Here is a 13,830-nt window from a genome sequence, read left to right as displayed (position 1 = left end):
CCCAAAAACATCTGCGACATGCCTGCATTTTTGCTACCACTCCCCTGTCAGCACCCACGAACCGTGCCTGACTGTCAATAAAGATAAAGGTACGCTATTTAGACTTTGGCGCATGCACAGTACGAAGCACATGCATGCGCAATTTACCAATAACCGCAGAAATGCAAAAACATCGGCACAGCGTCCGTAATCTCTACTTTTATAGGCATCATAATGAAGGTTTAGGGAATAGAATGTTGTTTACAATGGCCTGTACGCGACTAGCCTATTATTTTGGAGATTTGTATGTCAATTCTGTGCTCATTTCAAATAGAATATTAGTAAATCAGGTGATCCTATAATCATCTATGTATAAGCACTGATGTTTTGCAGATATTCGATTTTGAATGGAATTTGGTTTTATGTTAGATTTTAAATTTGATTTTGACTTTAGTAAATCTCCACATTGCAAAATCGAATGCAAATCAAACGCAAAATCAGTAAAAAATAAATAAATAATCGAACATTAGTAAATATACAGTACCTCAATGTGTCTTATTTTAATAAAATTATTAGCAAAACACATTTTGACGAGTTTGTGAGCCTGGCACTGAGCAGTATGATCTCTGGAGGGGTGGTCTTCTGTTTGCCGGCGGTCGGGCTCCCGGCGCTCAGTATACCGGCGCCGGGAGCCCGACTGCCGGCATACCGACAATTATTTTCCCTCGTGGGGGTCCACGACCCCCATAGAGGGAGAATAAAATTGTGTGGCGCGCGTAGCGCGCCACCGTGCCCGTAGCGTGGCGAGCGCAGCGAGCCCGCAAGGGGCTCATTTGCGCTCGCCAAGCTGTCGGTAAGCCGGCGGTCGGGCTCCCGGCGCCGGGATGCTGGTCGCCGGGAGCCCGACCGCCGGCCAGCCGTAGTGAACCCCTCTGGAGAGTTTGGCCACACAAGTATAGGACACCAGAAATAGATACACTGCACATAGCAGTTCTCATCCACTTCTATTTTCTGCCAGTCCTAATCGATATCCAGTTGATCCTGATCAGATATCTTTAGGAACAACCAGAGGTTTTCAGAAGGTAGTCTGGAGGACAGTTATCATCAAACCAAATGGTCTACCGGTCCTTAACGTGATGTGTTCCTAATTCAGACCTAATCACCAGCAATCAGACATTGATCAAGATCAGCAGTCCTTCAGTGCCACACACTGCATTGTGCAACTTATCAGTCCTAAAACTGCCCAACTACAGATGTGTCTGTCCTCCGTCAGTGTTGCTGCAGTCACATTACACAGCCCTTGTAGTCACGCCTAGTCCGAAGTTAGTTCACGGATGCAGAAAGTCTTTTTGTGCGTTTTATATTCCGCAAAAATGCATCTTCTATGAATTGCTGAGTGAATAAGATGCACAAGCAGCTTATGCGGATTAAAATGATACAGCATGTGTTTATTCTGTATGCGAATGCAGCTGTATACGAAAGGCTACGTTACTGCTAGTGGCTGTTGTCCTCTGACACTGTAACGACGTATTTAGTATACAGATACATCTGCAAACGCACACAGAATATACACATGCCGCACATCAGCGTAATTGCTTGTGCAAATAAGATGCATTTTCAGGGGAAGCAAGATGCCCGATACTGGCTGAGTTGCACGGGAGCTGGGGGCCCTCATATGCTTGTGAACAGAAAATTTGTACAACCTGATCAAACCTGATCAAATATGCAGCCTATTGGACAAGTACGTGAAGTAGCTTCAATCCAAACTACCAAAGACACATCTAAAACACAACATCACCACTTTATACTTTGGCGCTTGAATGAAATTATGACCACTTTTCAGAATTCTACCTCAGCTGGCGTTCTTCCAAACAGCATATCTCTTTAAGGCTTCTTATTGTACTCAAAATGATAGAATGAAAAATCTTATAGTGTATCACACCTTCACTAAAAGTCTTCTCCCTCTTTAGGGGAATTAAAAAAATAAGAATTTACTCACCGGTAATTCTATTTCTCGTAGTCCGTAGTGGATGCTGGGAACTCCATAAGGACCATGGGGTATAGACGGGCTCCGCAGGAGACTGGGCACTCTTAAAAGAAAGATTAGGTACTATATCTGGTGTGCACTGGCTCCTCCCTCTATGCCCCTCCTCCAGACCTCAGTTAGGGAAACTGTGCCCGGAAGAGCTGACATTACTAGGAAAGGATTTGGAATCCAGGGTAAGACTCATACCAGCCACACCAATCACACCGTACAACTCGTGATAACTATACCCAGTTAACAGTATGAACAATATCTGAGCCTCTCTCAACAGATGGCTCATACAATAACCCTTTAGTTAAGCAATAACTATATACATGTATTGCAGAGAGTCCGCACTTGGGACGGGCTCCCAGCATCCACTACGGACTACGAGAAATAGAATTACCGGTGAGTTAATTCTTATTTTCTCTGACGTCCTAGTGGATGCTGGGTACTCCGTAAGGACCATGGGGATTATACCAAAGCTCCCAAATGGGCGGGAGAGTGCGGATGACTCTGCAGCACCGAATGAGCAAACTCAAGGTCCTCCTCAGCCAGGGTATCAAACTTGTAGAATTTTGCAAAAGTGTTTGAACCCGACCAAGTAGCAGCTCGGCAAAGTTGTAAAGCAGAGACCCCTCGGGCAGCCGCCCAAGAAGAGCCCACCTTCCTCGTGGAATGGGCTTTTACTAATTTAGGATGCGGCAGTCCAGCCGCAGAATGTGCAAGCTGAATCGTGCTACAGATCCAGCGAGCAATAGTCTGCTTTGAAGCAGGAGCACCCAGCTTGTTGGGTGCATGCAGGATAAAATAAGATTTTACTTACCGATAAATCTATTTCTCGTAGTCCGTTGTGGATGCTGGGGACTCCGTCAGGACCATGGGGATATAGCGGCTCCGCAGGAGACAGGGCACAATAATAAAAGCTTTAGGATCAGGTGGTGTGCACTGGCTCCTCCCCCTATGACCCTCCTCCAAGCCTCAGTTAGGATACTGTGCCCGGACGAGCGTGCATAATAAGGAAGGATATTGAATCCCGGGTAAGACTCATACCAGCCACACCAATCACACCGTACAACCTGTGATCTGAACCCAGTTAACAGTATGATAACAACGAAGGAGCCTCTGAAAAGATGGCTCACAACAAGAATAACCCGATTTTTGTAACAATAATTATGTACAAGTATTGCAGACAATCCGCACTTGGGATGGGCGCCCAGCATCCACAACGGACTACGAGAAATAGATTTATCGGTAAGTAAAATCTTATTTTCTCTGACGTCCTAGTGGATGCTGGGGACTCCGTCAGGACCATGGGGATTATACCAAAGCTCCCAAACGGGCGGGAGAGTGCGGATGACCCTGCAGCACCGAATGAGAGAACTCCATGTCCTCCTCAGCCAGGGTATCAAATTTGTAGAATTTAGCAAACGTGTTTGCCCCTGACCAAGTAACTGCTCGGCAAAGTTGTAAAGCCGAGACCCCTCGGGCAGTCGCCCAAGATGAGCCCCCTTCCTTTTGGAATGGGCTTTTACCGATTTTGGCTGTGGCAGGCCTGCCACAGAATGTGTAAACTGAATTGTATTACAAATCCAGCGAGCAATCGTCTGCTTAGAAGCAGGAGCACCCATCTTGTTGGGTGCATACAGGCTAAACAGCGAGTCAGATTTTCTGACTCCAGCCTTCCTGGAAACATATTTTTCAGGGCCCTGACAACGTCAAGTAACTTGGAGTCCTCCAAGTCCCTAGTACCCGCAGGTACCACAATAGGTTGGTTCATGTGAAAAACAGAAAACACCTTAAGGAGAAATTGAGGACGAGTCCTCAATTCTGCCCTGTCAGAATGAAAAATTAAGTAAGGGCTTTATATATGATAAAGCCGCCAATTCTGACACACGCCTGGCTGAAGCCAGGGCTAATAGCATCGTCACCTTCCATGTGAGATATTTTAAGTCCACAGTGGTGAGTGGTTCAAACCAATGTGACTTTAGGAAACTCAAAACAACATTGAGATCCCAAGGTGCCACTGGGGCACAAAAGGAGGCTGTATATGCAGTACCCCTTTTACAAACATCTGAACGTCAGGCACTAAAGCCAGTTCTTTCTGGAAGAAATTCGACAGGGCCGAAATTTTAACCTTAATGGACCCTAATTTTAGGCCCATAGACAGTCCTGTTTTCAGGAAATGTAGGAAACGACCCAGTTGGAATTCCTCTGTAGGGGCCTTCTTGGCCTCACACCACGCAACATATCTTCGCCAAATGCGGTGAAAATGTTTTGCGGTTACATCCTTCCTGTCTTCGACCAGGGTAGGGATGACTTCATCTGGAAAGCCCTTTCAGGATCCGGCGTTCAACCGCCATGCCGTCAAACGCGGCCGCGGTAAGTCTTGGAACAGACAAGGCCCCTGCTGGAGCAGGTCCTTTCTTAAAGGTAGAGGCCACGGGTCTTCCGTGAACATCTCTTGAAGTTTCGGGTACCAAGTCCTTCTTGGCCAATCCGGAACCACGAGTATCATTCTTACTCATCTCCCTCTTATGATTCTCAGTACTTTTGGTATGAGAGGCATAGGAGGGAACACATACTCTGACTGGTACACCCACAGTGTTACCAGAGCGTCCACCGCTATTGCCTGAGGGTCCCTTGACCTGGCGCAATATCTAGTTTTTTGTTCAGGTGGGACGCCATCATGTCCACCTTTGGTTTTTCACAACGGTTTACAATCATGTGGAAGACTTCCCGATGAAGTCCCCACTCTCCCGGGTGGAGGTCATGCCTGCTGAGGAAGTCTGCTTCCCAGTTTTCCACTCCCGGAATGAACACTGCTGAGAGTGTTATCACATGATTTTTCGCCCAGCGAAGAATCCTTGCAGTTTCTGCCATTTCCCTCCTGCTTCTTGTGCCGCCCTGTCTGTTTACGTGGGCGACTGCCGTGATGTTGTCCCACTGGATCAATACCGGCTGACCTTGAAGCAGAGGTCTTGCTAAGCTTAGAGCATTGTAAATTGCCCTTAGCTCCAGTATATTTATGTGGAGAGAAGTCTCCAGACTCGATCACACTCTCTGGAAATTTTTTTCCTTGTGTGACTGCTCCCCAGCCACTCAGGCTGGCATCCGTGGTCACCAGGACCCAGTCCTGAATGCCGAATCTGCGGCCCTTTCATAGATGAGCACTCTGCAGCCACCGCAGAAGAAACACCCTTGTCCTTGGAGACAGGGTTATCCGCTGATGCATCTGAAGATGCGATCCGGACCATTTTTCCAGCAGATCCCACGGAAAGGTTCTTGCGTGAAATCTACCGAATGGGATCGCTTTGTAAGAAACCACCATTTTTCACAGGATCCTTGTGCAATGATGCACTGATACTTTTCCTGGTTTTAGGAGGTTCCTGACTAGCTCGGATAACTCCCTGGCTTTCTTCTCCGGGAGAAAACATCCTTTTCTGGACTGTGTCCAGAATCATCCCTAGGAACAGTAGACGTGTCGTCGGAAAAAACTGCGATTTTGGAATATTTAGAATCCACTCGTGCTGTCGTACAACTACTTAAGATAGTGCTACTCCGACCTCCAACTGTTCTCTGGACCTTGCCCTTATCAGGAAAGCGTCCATATTTCTTTTAAGAAGAATCATCATTTCGGCCATTACCTTGGTAAAGACCCGGGGTGCCGTGGACAATCCAAACGGCAGCGTCTGAACTGATAGTGACAGTTCTGTACCACGAACCTGAGGTACCCTTGGTGAGAAGGGCAAATTTGGACATGTAGGTAAGCGTCCCTGATATCCAGTGACACCATATCGTCCCCTTCTTCCTGGTTCGCTATCACTGCTCTGAGTGACTCCATCTTGATTTGAACGCTTGTATGTAAGTGTTCAAATATTTCAGATCTCACCTAGCCGTCTGGCTTCAGTACCACAATATAGTGTGGAATAATACCCCTTCCCTTGTTGTAGAAGGGGTACTTTGATTATCACCTGCTGGGAATACAGCCTGTGAATTGTTCCCAATACTGCCTCCCTGTCGGAGGGAGACGTTGGTAAAGCAGACTTCAGGAACTTGTGAGGGGGAGACGTCTCGAATTTCCAATGTACACCTGGGATACTACATGTAGGATCCAGGAGTCCACTTGTGAGTGAGCCCACTGCGTGCTGAAACTCTTGAGATGACCCCCTACCGCACCTGAGTCCGCTTGTACGGCCCCAGCGTCATGCTGCGGACTTGGCAGAAGCTGTGGAGGGCTTCTGTTCCTGGGAATGGGCTGCCTTCTGCAGTCTTCTTCCCTTTCCTCTACCCCTGGGCAGATATGACTGGCCCTTTTGCCCGCCTGCCCTTATGGGGACGAAAGGACTGAGACTGAAAAGACTGTGTCCTTTTCTGCTGAGATGTGACTTGGGGTAACAAAAAGTGGATTTTTCAGCTGTTGCCATGGCCACCAGGTCCGATGGACCGCCCCTTTATACGGCAATACTTCCATGTGCCGTCTGGAATCTGCATCACCTGACCACTGTCGTCTGGCAGATATGGACATCACATTTACTCTTGATGCCAGAATGCAAATATCCCTCTGCGCATCTCGCATATATAGAAATGCATCCTTAAAATGCTCTATAGTCAATAAAATCTTGTCCCTGTCAAGGGTATCAATGTTTTCAGTCAGGAAATCCGACCAAGCCCCCTCAGCGCTGCACATCCAGGCTGAGGCGATTGCTGGTCGTAGTATAACACCAGTATATGTGTATATACTTTTAGGATATTTTTCAGCTTCCTATCAGCTGGCTCCTTGAGGGCTGCCGTATCTGGAGACGGTAACGCCACTTGTTTTTATAATCGTGTGAGCGCCTTATTCACCCTAAGGTGTGTTTCCCAACTCGCCCTAACTTCTGGCGGGAAAGGGTATACCGCCAATAATTTTCTATCGGAGGAAACCCACGTATCATCACACACTTCATTTAATTTATCTGATTCAGGAAAAACTACAAGTAGTTTATTCACACCCTACATAATACCCTTATTTGTGGTACTTGTAGTATCAGAAATATGTAACACCTCCTTCATTGCCCTTAACATGAAACGTGTGGCCCTAAAGGAAAATACGTTTGTTTCTTCACTGTCGACACTGGAGTCAGTGTCCGTGTCTGTGTCTGTGTCGACCGACTGAGGTAAATGGGCGTTTTTACAAGCCCCTGACGGTGTCTGAGACGCCTGGACAGGTACTAATTTGTTTGCCGGCCGTCTCATGTCGTCAACCGACCTTGCAGCGTGTTGACATTATCACGTAATTCCTAAATAAGCCATCCATTCCAGTGTCGACTCCCTAGAGAGTGACATCACCAATACAGGCAATTTGCTCCGCCTCCTCACCAACATCGTCCTCCTACATGTCGACACACACGTACCGACACACAGCACACACACAGGGAATGCTCTGACAGAGGACAGGACCCCACTAGCCCTTTGGGGAGACAGAGGGAGAGTTTGCCAGCACACACCAAAAACGCTATAATTATACAGGGACAACCCCTTATACAAGTGTTTTCCCTTATAGCATTTTTATATATGTAATCATATCGCCAAATAAGTGCCCCCCCTCTCTGTTTTAACCCTGTTTCTGTAGTGCAGTGCAGGGGAGAGCCTGGGAGCCTTCCTCACAGCAGAGCTGAGCAGGAAAATGGCGCCGTGTGCTGAGGAGAATAGGCCCCGCCCCCTTTTCGGCGGGCTCTTCTCCCGGAGTTTGTGAGATCTGGCAGGGGTTAAATACATCCATATAGCCTCAAGGGCCATATGTGATGTATTTTAGCCATAAAAAGGTATTATACATTGCTGCCCAGGGCGCCCCCCCCAGCGCCCTGCACCCTCAGTGACAGTTGGTGACTGTTGGTGAAGTGTGCTGACAACAATGGCGCACAGCTGCAGTGCTGTGCGCTACCTTATGAAGACTGAAAGTCTTCTGCCGCCTGTTTCTGGACATCTGGACCTCTTCAACTTCGGCATCTGCAAGGGGGGTCGGCGGCACGGCTCCGGGACCGGACTCCATGGCTGGGCCTGTGTTCGATCCCTCTGGAGCTAATGGTGTCCAGTAGCCTAAGAAGCAAATCCATCCTGCACGCAGGTGAGTTTACTTCTCTCCCCTAAGTCCCTCGTAGCAGTGAGCCTGTTGCCAGCAGGACTCACTGAAAATAAAAAACCTAACTTAAACTTTTATTCTAAGCAGCTCAGGAGAGCCACCTAGATTGCACCCTTCTCGTCGGGCACAAAAATCTAACTGAGGCTTGGAGGAGGGTCATAGGGGGAGGAGCCAGTGCACACCACCTGATCCTAAAGCTTTTATTATTGTGCCCTGTCTCCTGCGGAGCCGCTATATCCCCATGGTCCTGACGGAGTCCCCAGCATCCACTAGGACGTCAGAGAAATAGCGAATCAGTTTTTCTGACTCTAGCCGTCTTGGAAACATAAGTTTCAGGGCCCGGACTACGTCCAGCAACTTGGAATCCTCCAAGTCCCTAGTAGCCGCAGGCACCACAATAGGTTGGTTCAAATGAAACGATACCACCTTATGGAGAAATTGGGGACGAGTCCTCCATTCTGCCCTTTCCATATGGAAGATCAGATATGGGCTTTTACATGACAAAGCCGCCAATTCTGATACACGCCTAGTCCAAGCTAAGGCCAAAAGCATGACCACTTTCCACGTGAGATATTTTAGCTCCACGGTCTTAAGTGGCTCAAACCAGTGGGATTTTAGGAATCCAACACACGTTAAGATCCCAAGGTGCCACTGGAGGCACAAAAGGGGCTGAATATGCAGCACCCCTGTAACAACGTCCGAACTTCAGGCAGTGAACCAGTTCTTTTTGAGAGAAAAAGGGATAGGGCTGAAATCTTGGCCTTTATGGATCCTAATTTTAGGCCCATAGTCACTCCTGACTGTAGAAAGTGCAGGAATCGACCCCCCTGGAATTCCTCTGTAGGGCCTTCCCGGCCACACACCAAGCAACCTATTTTCACCATATACAGTGAAAAAGTCTTGCTGTCACGTCTTTCCTAGCCTTTATCAGCGTAGGAATAACTGCATCCGGAATGCCCTTTTCCGCTAGGATCCGGCGTTCAACCGCCATGCCGTCCAACGCAGCCGCGGTAAGTCTTGGATCAGACAGGGTCCCTGTTGCAACATGTCCTGATTGAGAGGCAGAGGCCATGGGTCCTCGGAGAGCATTTCTTGCAGTTCCGGGTACCGAGTCCTTCTTGGCCAATCCGGAGCAAAGAATATTGTTCACACTCCTCCGTTTATTACAATTCTCAGCCCTTGGGTCTGAGAGGAAGAGGAGGGAATATATAGACCGACTGGAACACCCACGGTGTTACTAGTGCGACCACAGCTATCGCCTGAGAGTCCCTTGACCCAACGTAAAACCTTTTTTTATCTTTTTATTGAGGTGGGACGCCATGTAGTCCACCTGAGGCAGTTTCCATCAATTTGCAAAACTGCGTGAAGACTTCCTGATGAAGTCACCACTTTCCCGGGTGGAGGTCGTGTCCACTCCCGGAATGAATACTGCTGACAGTGCGCTTACTTGATTCTCCGCCCAGCGAAGAATTCTGGTGGCTTCTACCCTCGCCACCCTGCTCCTTGTGCCGCCCTGGCGGTTTACATGAGCCCCTGCGGTCTGACTGGATCAGAACCGGTTGGTCGCGAAGCAGGAACTCCGCTTGACTTAGGGCGTTGTATATGGCCCTTAGTTCCAGGATATTGATGTGAAGGCAAGTCTGTTGGCTTGACCACAAACCTTGGAATTTTCTTCCCTGTGTAACTGCCTCCCACCCTCGGAGGCTTGCATCCGTGGTCACCAGGACCCAGTCCTGAATGCCGAATCTGCGGCCCTCGAGAAGGTGAGCACTCCGCAGCCACCACAGGAGAGACACCCTGGCCCTGGGGGATAGGGTGATTAACCGATGCATCTGAAGATGTGATCCGGACCACTTGTCCAGTAAGTTCCATTGTCCTTGCATGGAACCAGCCTAAGGGGATGGCCTCGTATGATGCCATCATCCTTCCCAGGACTCGAGTGCAGTGATGCACTGACACCTGATTTGGTTTTCAATGGATTCCTGACCAGTGTCATGAGCTCCTGAGCTCTCTCTATCGGGAGATAAACCCTCTTCTGGTCTGTGTCTAGGATCATGCCTAGGCGAGGCAGATGAGCTGTAGGAACCAACTGCGACTTCGGAATATATAGAATCCAGTCGTGTTGCCGTTTCACTTCCAGAGAAGGTGATACGCTGTCCAGCAACTGCTCTCTTGATCTCGCTTTTATGAGGAGATCATCCAAGTATGTGATAATAGTGACACCTTGCTTCCGCAGGAGCACCATCATATCCGCCATTACCTTGGTGAAATTGGTAATGACAATCCCGTACCGCAATTCTGAGGTACGCCTGATGAGGTGGATAAATGGGGACACGAAGGTATGCATGTCCCGATTCATTTCAGGCTTGCAATGACCGCTCTTAGCGATTCCATCTTGAACCTGAACCTTTTCAGGTATATGTTCAGGGATTTTAATACAATATGGGTCTAACCGAACAGTCTGGTTTCGGGATTATAACATGGTCGAATAATAACACCCTCTTGTTGAAGGAGGGGACCCTTGACCACCACCTGTTGAAGATACAATTTACGAATTGCAGTTAACACTGGCTCCCTCTCTTGGGGGGAAGCCCGCCGGGTCCTCGGTGAGGGGGCATCTTCTCACAGTCCAGCCTGTATGCCTGCGATACAATTTCTATTGCCCAGGGATCTAACAGGGAGTGAACCCACTTGTGGCTGAACTTACGAAGGCGTGTCCCCACCGGGCCTAGCTCCGCCTGTGGAGCCCCAGCGACATGCGGTGGATTTTTGTAGAGGCCGGTGAGGACTTCTGTTCCTGGGGACTAGCTGTGTTGTACAGCTTCTTTCCTCTGCCCCTGGCTCTGACAAGAAAGGACGCACCTCAGACTTTGTTTCTTTATTCGAAAAGCTGCATTTAATAATGTCGTGCTTTCCTAGGCTGTGCAGGAATATAAGGCAAAATATCAGAATTACCAGCTATAGCTGTGGAGACCAGGCCCGAGAACCTTTCTCCACACAATCCTCAGCCTTCCATATGCCTCTTAAGTCGGCATCATCTGTCCTATGTATATTCTACAGGACACGTCAAGCAGAAATAGACATAGCTTTTGTCTCTAGGACCCAGTATACTCATGTCCCTTTGGGCATGCTTTATAATTATATATCTATCACTTAAGACAGCATCTTAAAATATTTATATGCATACTAGGGTCTCAATCTCTGCTGATAAGGTACCTGTCCACACTGCCACAGCGCTATAAACCCATGCCGACACAATCGCCGGTCTGGGTAGTATACTAGAATGTGCACACTATCTGCAGGATCCCTGAGAATAGCTAGTGCAAACAGGACACCCAAGGGGAAGATTCTCAACACATCCTGGCCCTAGTGGGGAAAGGATACAGCCTGAGAATTCTCTTGTGGGAAGCTGCCGTCTCTTGTCTGGAGATTCCCGCTCTTTTTCCTCATGAGAGGAGGGAAATTTACCTCAGCATTCTTCCCCTTAACATGTGTACTCTCGTGTCAGGGACAGATGAGTCATCAGTGATATGCAAATCATCTTTTATTCCAATAATCATATATTGAATATCTTTTAGCCCTCTTGGCTGTAACTTTGCATTATCGTAGTCGACAGTGGAGTTAAACTCCGTGTCGATACTTTGTTATTTTGGATAGTGAACATAGAGAGACTCTGAAGGACTCTGTGACATAGGGACAGACCAGGGTAGATTTCCTTTCTGTTCCCTAACCTTTTGTGCAATAATTTTACCTCAGCACTTACACATATCCAAACAGGTGTCGGCGTTGTCGACGGAGACACCCTCCCACACACATATCCGCTCTATCACCTCCTTATAGGAGCCTTTTACCTCAGACATGTCGACACACGCGTACCGACACACCACACACACAGGGGATGCTCTATTTGAAGACAGTTCCCCCACCAGGCCCTTTGGAAAGACAGAGAGAGAGTATGCCAGCACATACCACAGCGCTATATAATACAGGGATGTACACTATACTGAGTGATTTTTCCCCTATAGCAGCTTATATACACAGTTTTGCGCCTAAATTTATGTGCCCCCCCTCTCTTTTTTACCCTTTGTGTACCAGGATACTGCAGGGGAGAGCCTGGGGAGCTTCCTTCCAGCTGAGCTGTGAAGAGAAAATGGCGCCGGTGTGCTGAGGAAGAAGGCCCGGCCCCCTCAGCGGCGGGCTTCTGTCCTTTTATGTACTTTAATGGCGGGGGTTAATGCACATATACAGTTTATCAGACTGTATTATGTGCTTTTCGCCAAGTAAGGTAATCTAATTGCTGCCCAGGGTGCCCCCCCCCCAGCGCCCTGCACCCATCAGTGACTGGAGTGTGTGGTGTGCTAAGGGAGCAATGGCGCACAGCTGCAGTGCTGTGCGCTACCTTAATGAAGACCGGAGTCTTCAGCCGCCGATTTTCAACTTCTCTTCGTTCTTCTGGCTCTGCAAGAGGGACGGCGGCGCGGCCCCGGGACCGGACGACCGAGGACTGGGCCTGTGTTCGATCCCTCTGGAGCTAATGGTGTCCAGTAGCCTTAGAAGCCCAAGCTAGCTGCAAGCAGGTAGGTTCGCTTCTCTTTCCTCAGTCCCACGTAGCAGTGAGTCTGTTGCCAGCAGATCTCACTGAAAATAAAAAACCTAACAAATACTTTCTTTTCTAGGAAGCTCAGGAGAGCCCCTAGGGTGCATCCAGCTCTGGCCGGGCACAGATACTAACTGAGGTCTGGAGGAGGGGCATAGAGGGAGGAGCCAGTGCACACCAGATATAGTACCTAATCTTTCTTTTAAGAGTGCCCAGTCTCCTGCGGAGCCCGTCTATACCCCATGGTCCTTACGGAGTACCCAGCATCCACTAGGACGTCAGAGAAATGTGCTTTTACGGATTCTCTATTTTGAACGCCAAGCCACCTTGCCAGACATTGAGAGGGGGGTTGCTCGCTTTTATTCGAAATGGGAGCTTTACATTGACAGTCTAGACATTGCTACACAGGGCCATATTGAAAGGCTCTTTGAAAATACCTCCTGGATTCTTTATAAACGTGTGGATGCTAATTGATATAAGTATACACCTTGCTGTTTTGAGGTTAATGAGTTCATAGGTTGTTTGTACTGTATGTACTCCACGCGACTACGGAGTGAATGGTCTTGTCTTGTCTTGTCTCCCCCCTTCCCCTTTCCCTTCTTGTTTTTCCCCTTATCATTTTATGATGTTTATCAGTGGTTGATAATAGTTTACAGTGTATGAGTACAGGATATGCGGAATTAGGTGGCTCGAGTTGCAAGGTACTGTGATACCCGCAGTTCTCGGATTGCGGGGATGTATGTATTTCTGCCCTTCTTATAATTTTTTATTTTGACTCACCACTGTATGTAACTCTTTACATTATGAAAATAAGAAAATAAAAACAGTTTTACAAAAAAAAAAAAAAAAAGGCCCTCATATGCTCTCTGTGCCGCGACTCATACCGTATTCAGGCTAGACCAGGGAGGACGCATCTGTAGCAGTAAAAATCACAGCACACCTGTAACTCCTTACATTTCATACACATTAATACTTTCTGGATTTGACAGCAGATTACAGTTATCTTACATACCTAAATGTGAGTCCAGGAGATGGGGCTGCTCTTGATAGTTATCCATAATAACTATAATTAAATACAGACAATTACCAACTAAACAGTATATTGAT

At 48.0% G+C, this 13,830-nt stretch overlaps 1 protein-coding gene across 1 annotated transcript in view; it reads right to left on the bottom strand.

Annotated features, from left to right (window-relative positions):
• TBCD (tubulin folding cofactor D) overlaps positions 1 to 13,830 on the bottom strand; it is a 707,681-nt gene that overhangs the window by 665,037 nt on the left and 28,814 nt on the right. Inside the window, exon 3 of the mRNA XM_063961004.1 lies at positions 13,736 to 13,786. Coding sequence (XP_063817074.1) covers positions 13,736 to 13,786 — 51 coding nt within the window. The remainder of the gene's footprint in view (positions 1 to 13,735; positions 13,787 to 13,830) is intronic.

This window comes from Pseudophryne corroboree, chromosome 3 (genome assembly GCF_028390025.1).
Source record: "Pseudophryne corroboree isolate aPseCor3 chromosome 3, aPseCor3.hap2, whole genome shotgun sequence".
In the NCBI taxonomy this organism is placed as follows: Eukaryota; Metazoa; Chordata; class Amphibia; order Anura; family Myobatrachidae; genus Pseudophryne; species Pseudophryne corroboree.
The sequence above is the reverse complement of the archived record's forward strand: the minus strand, read 5'-3'. Positions and strand labels throughout refer to the sequence as shown.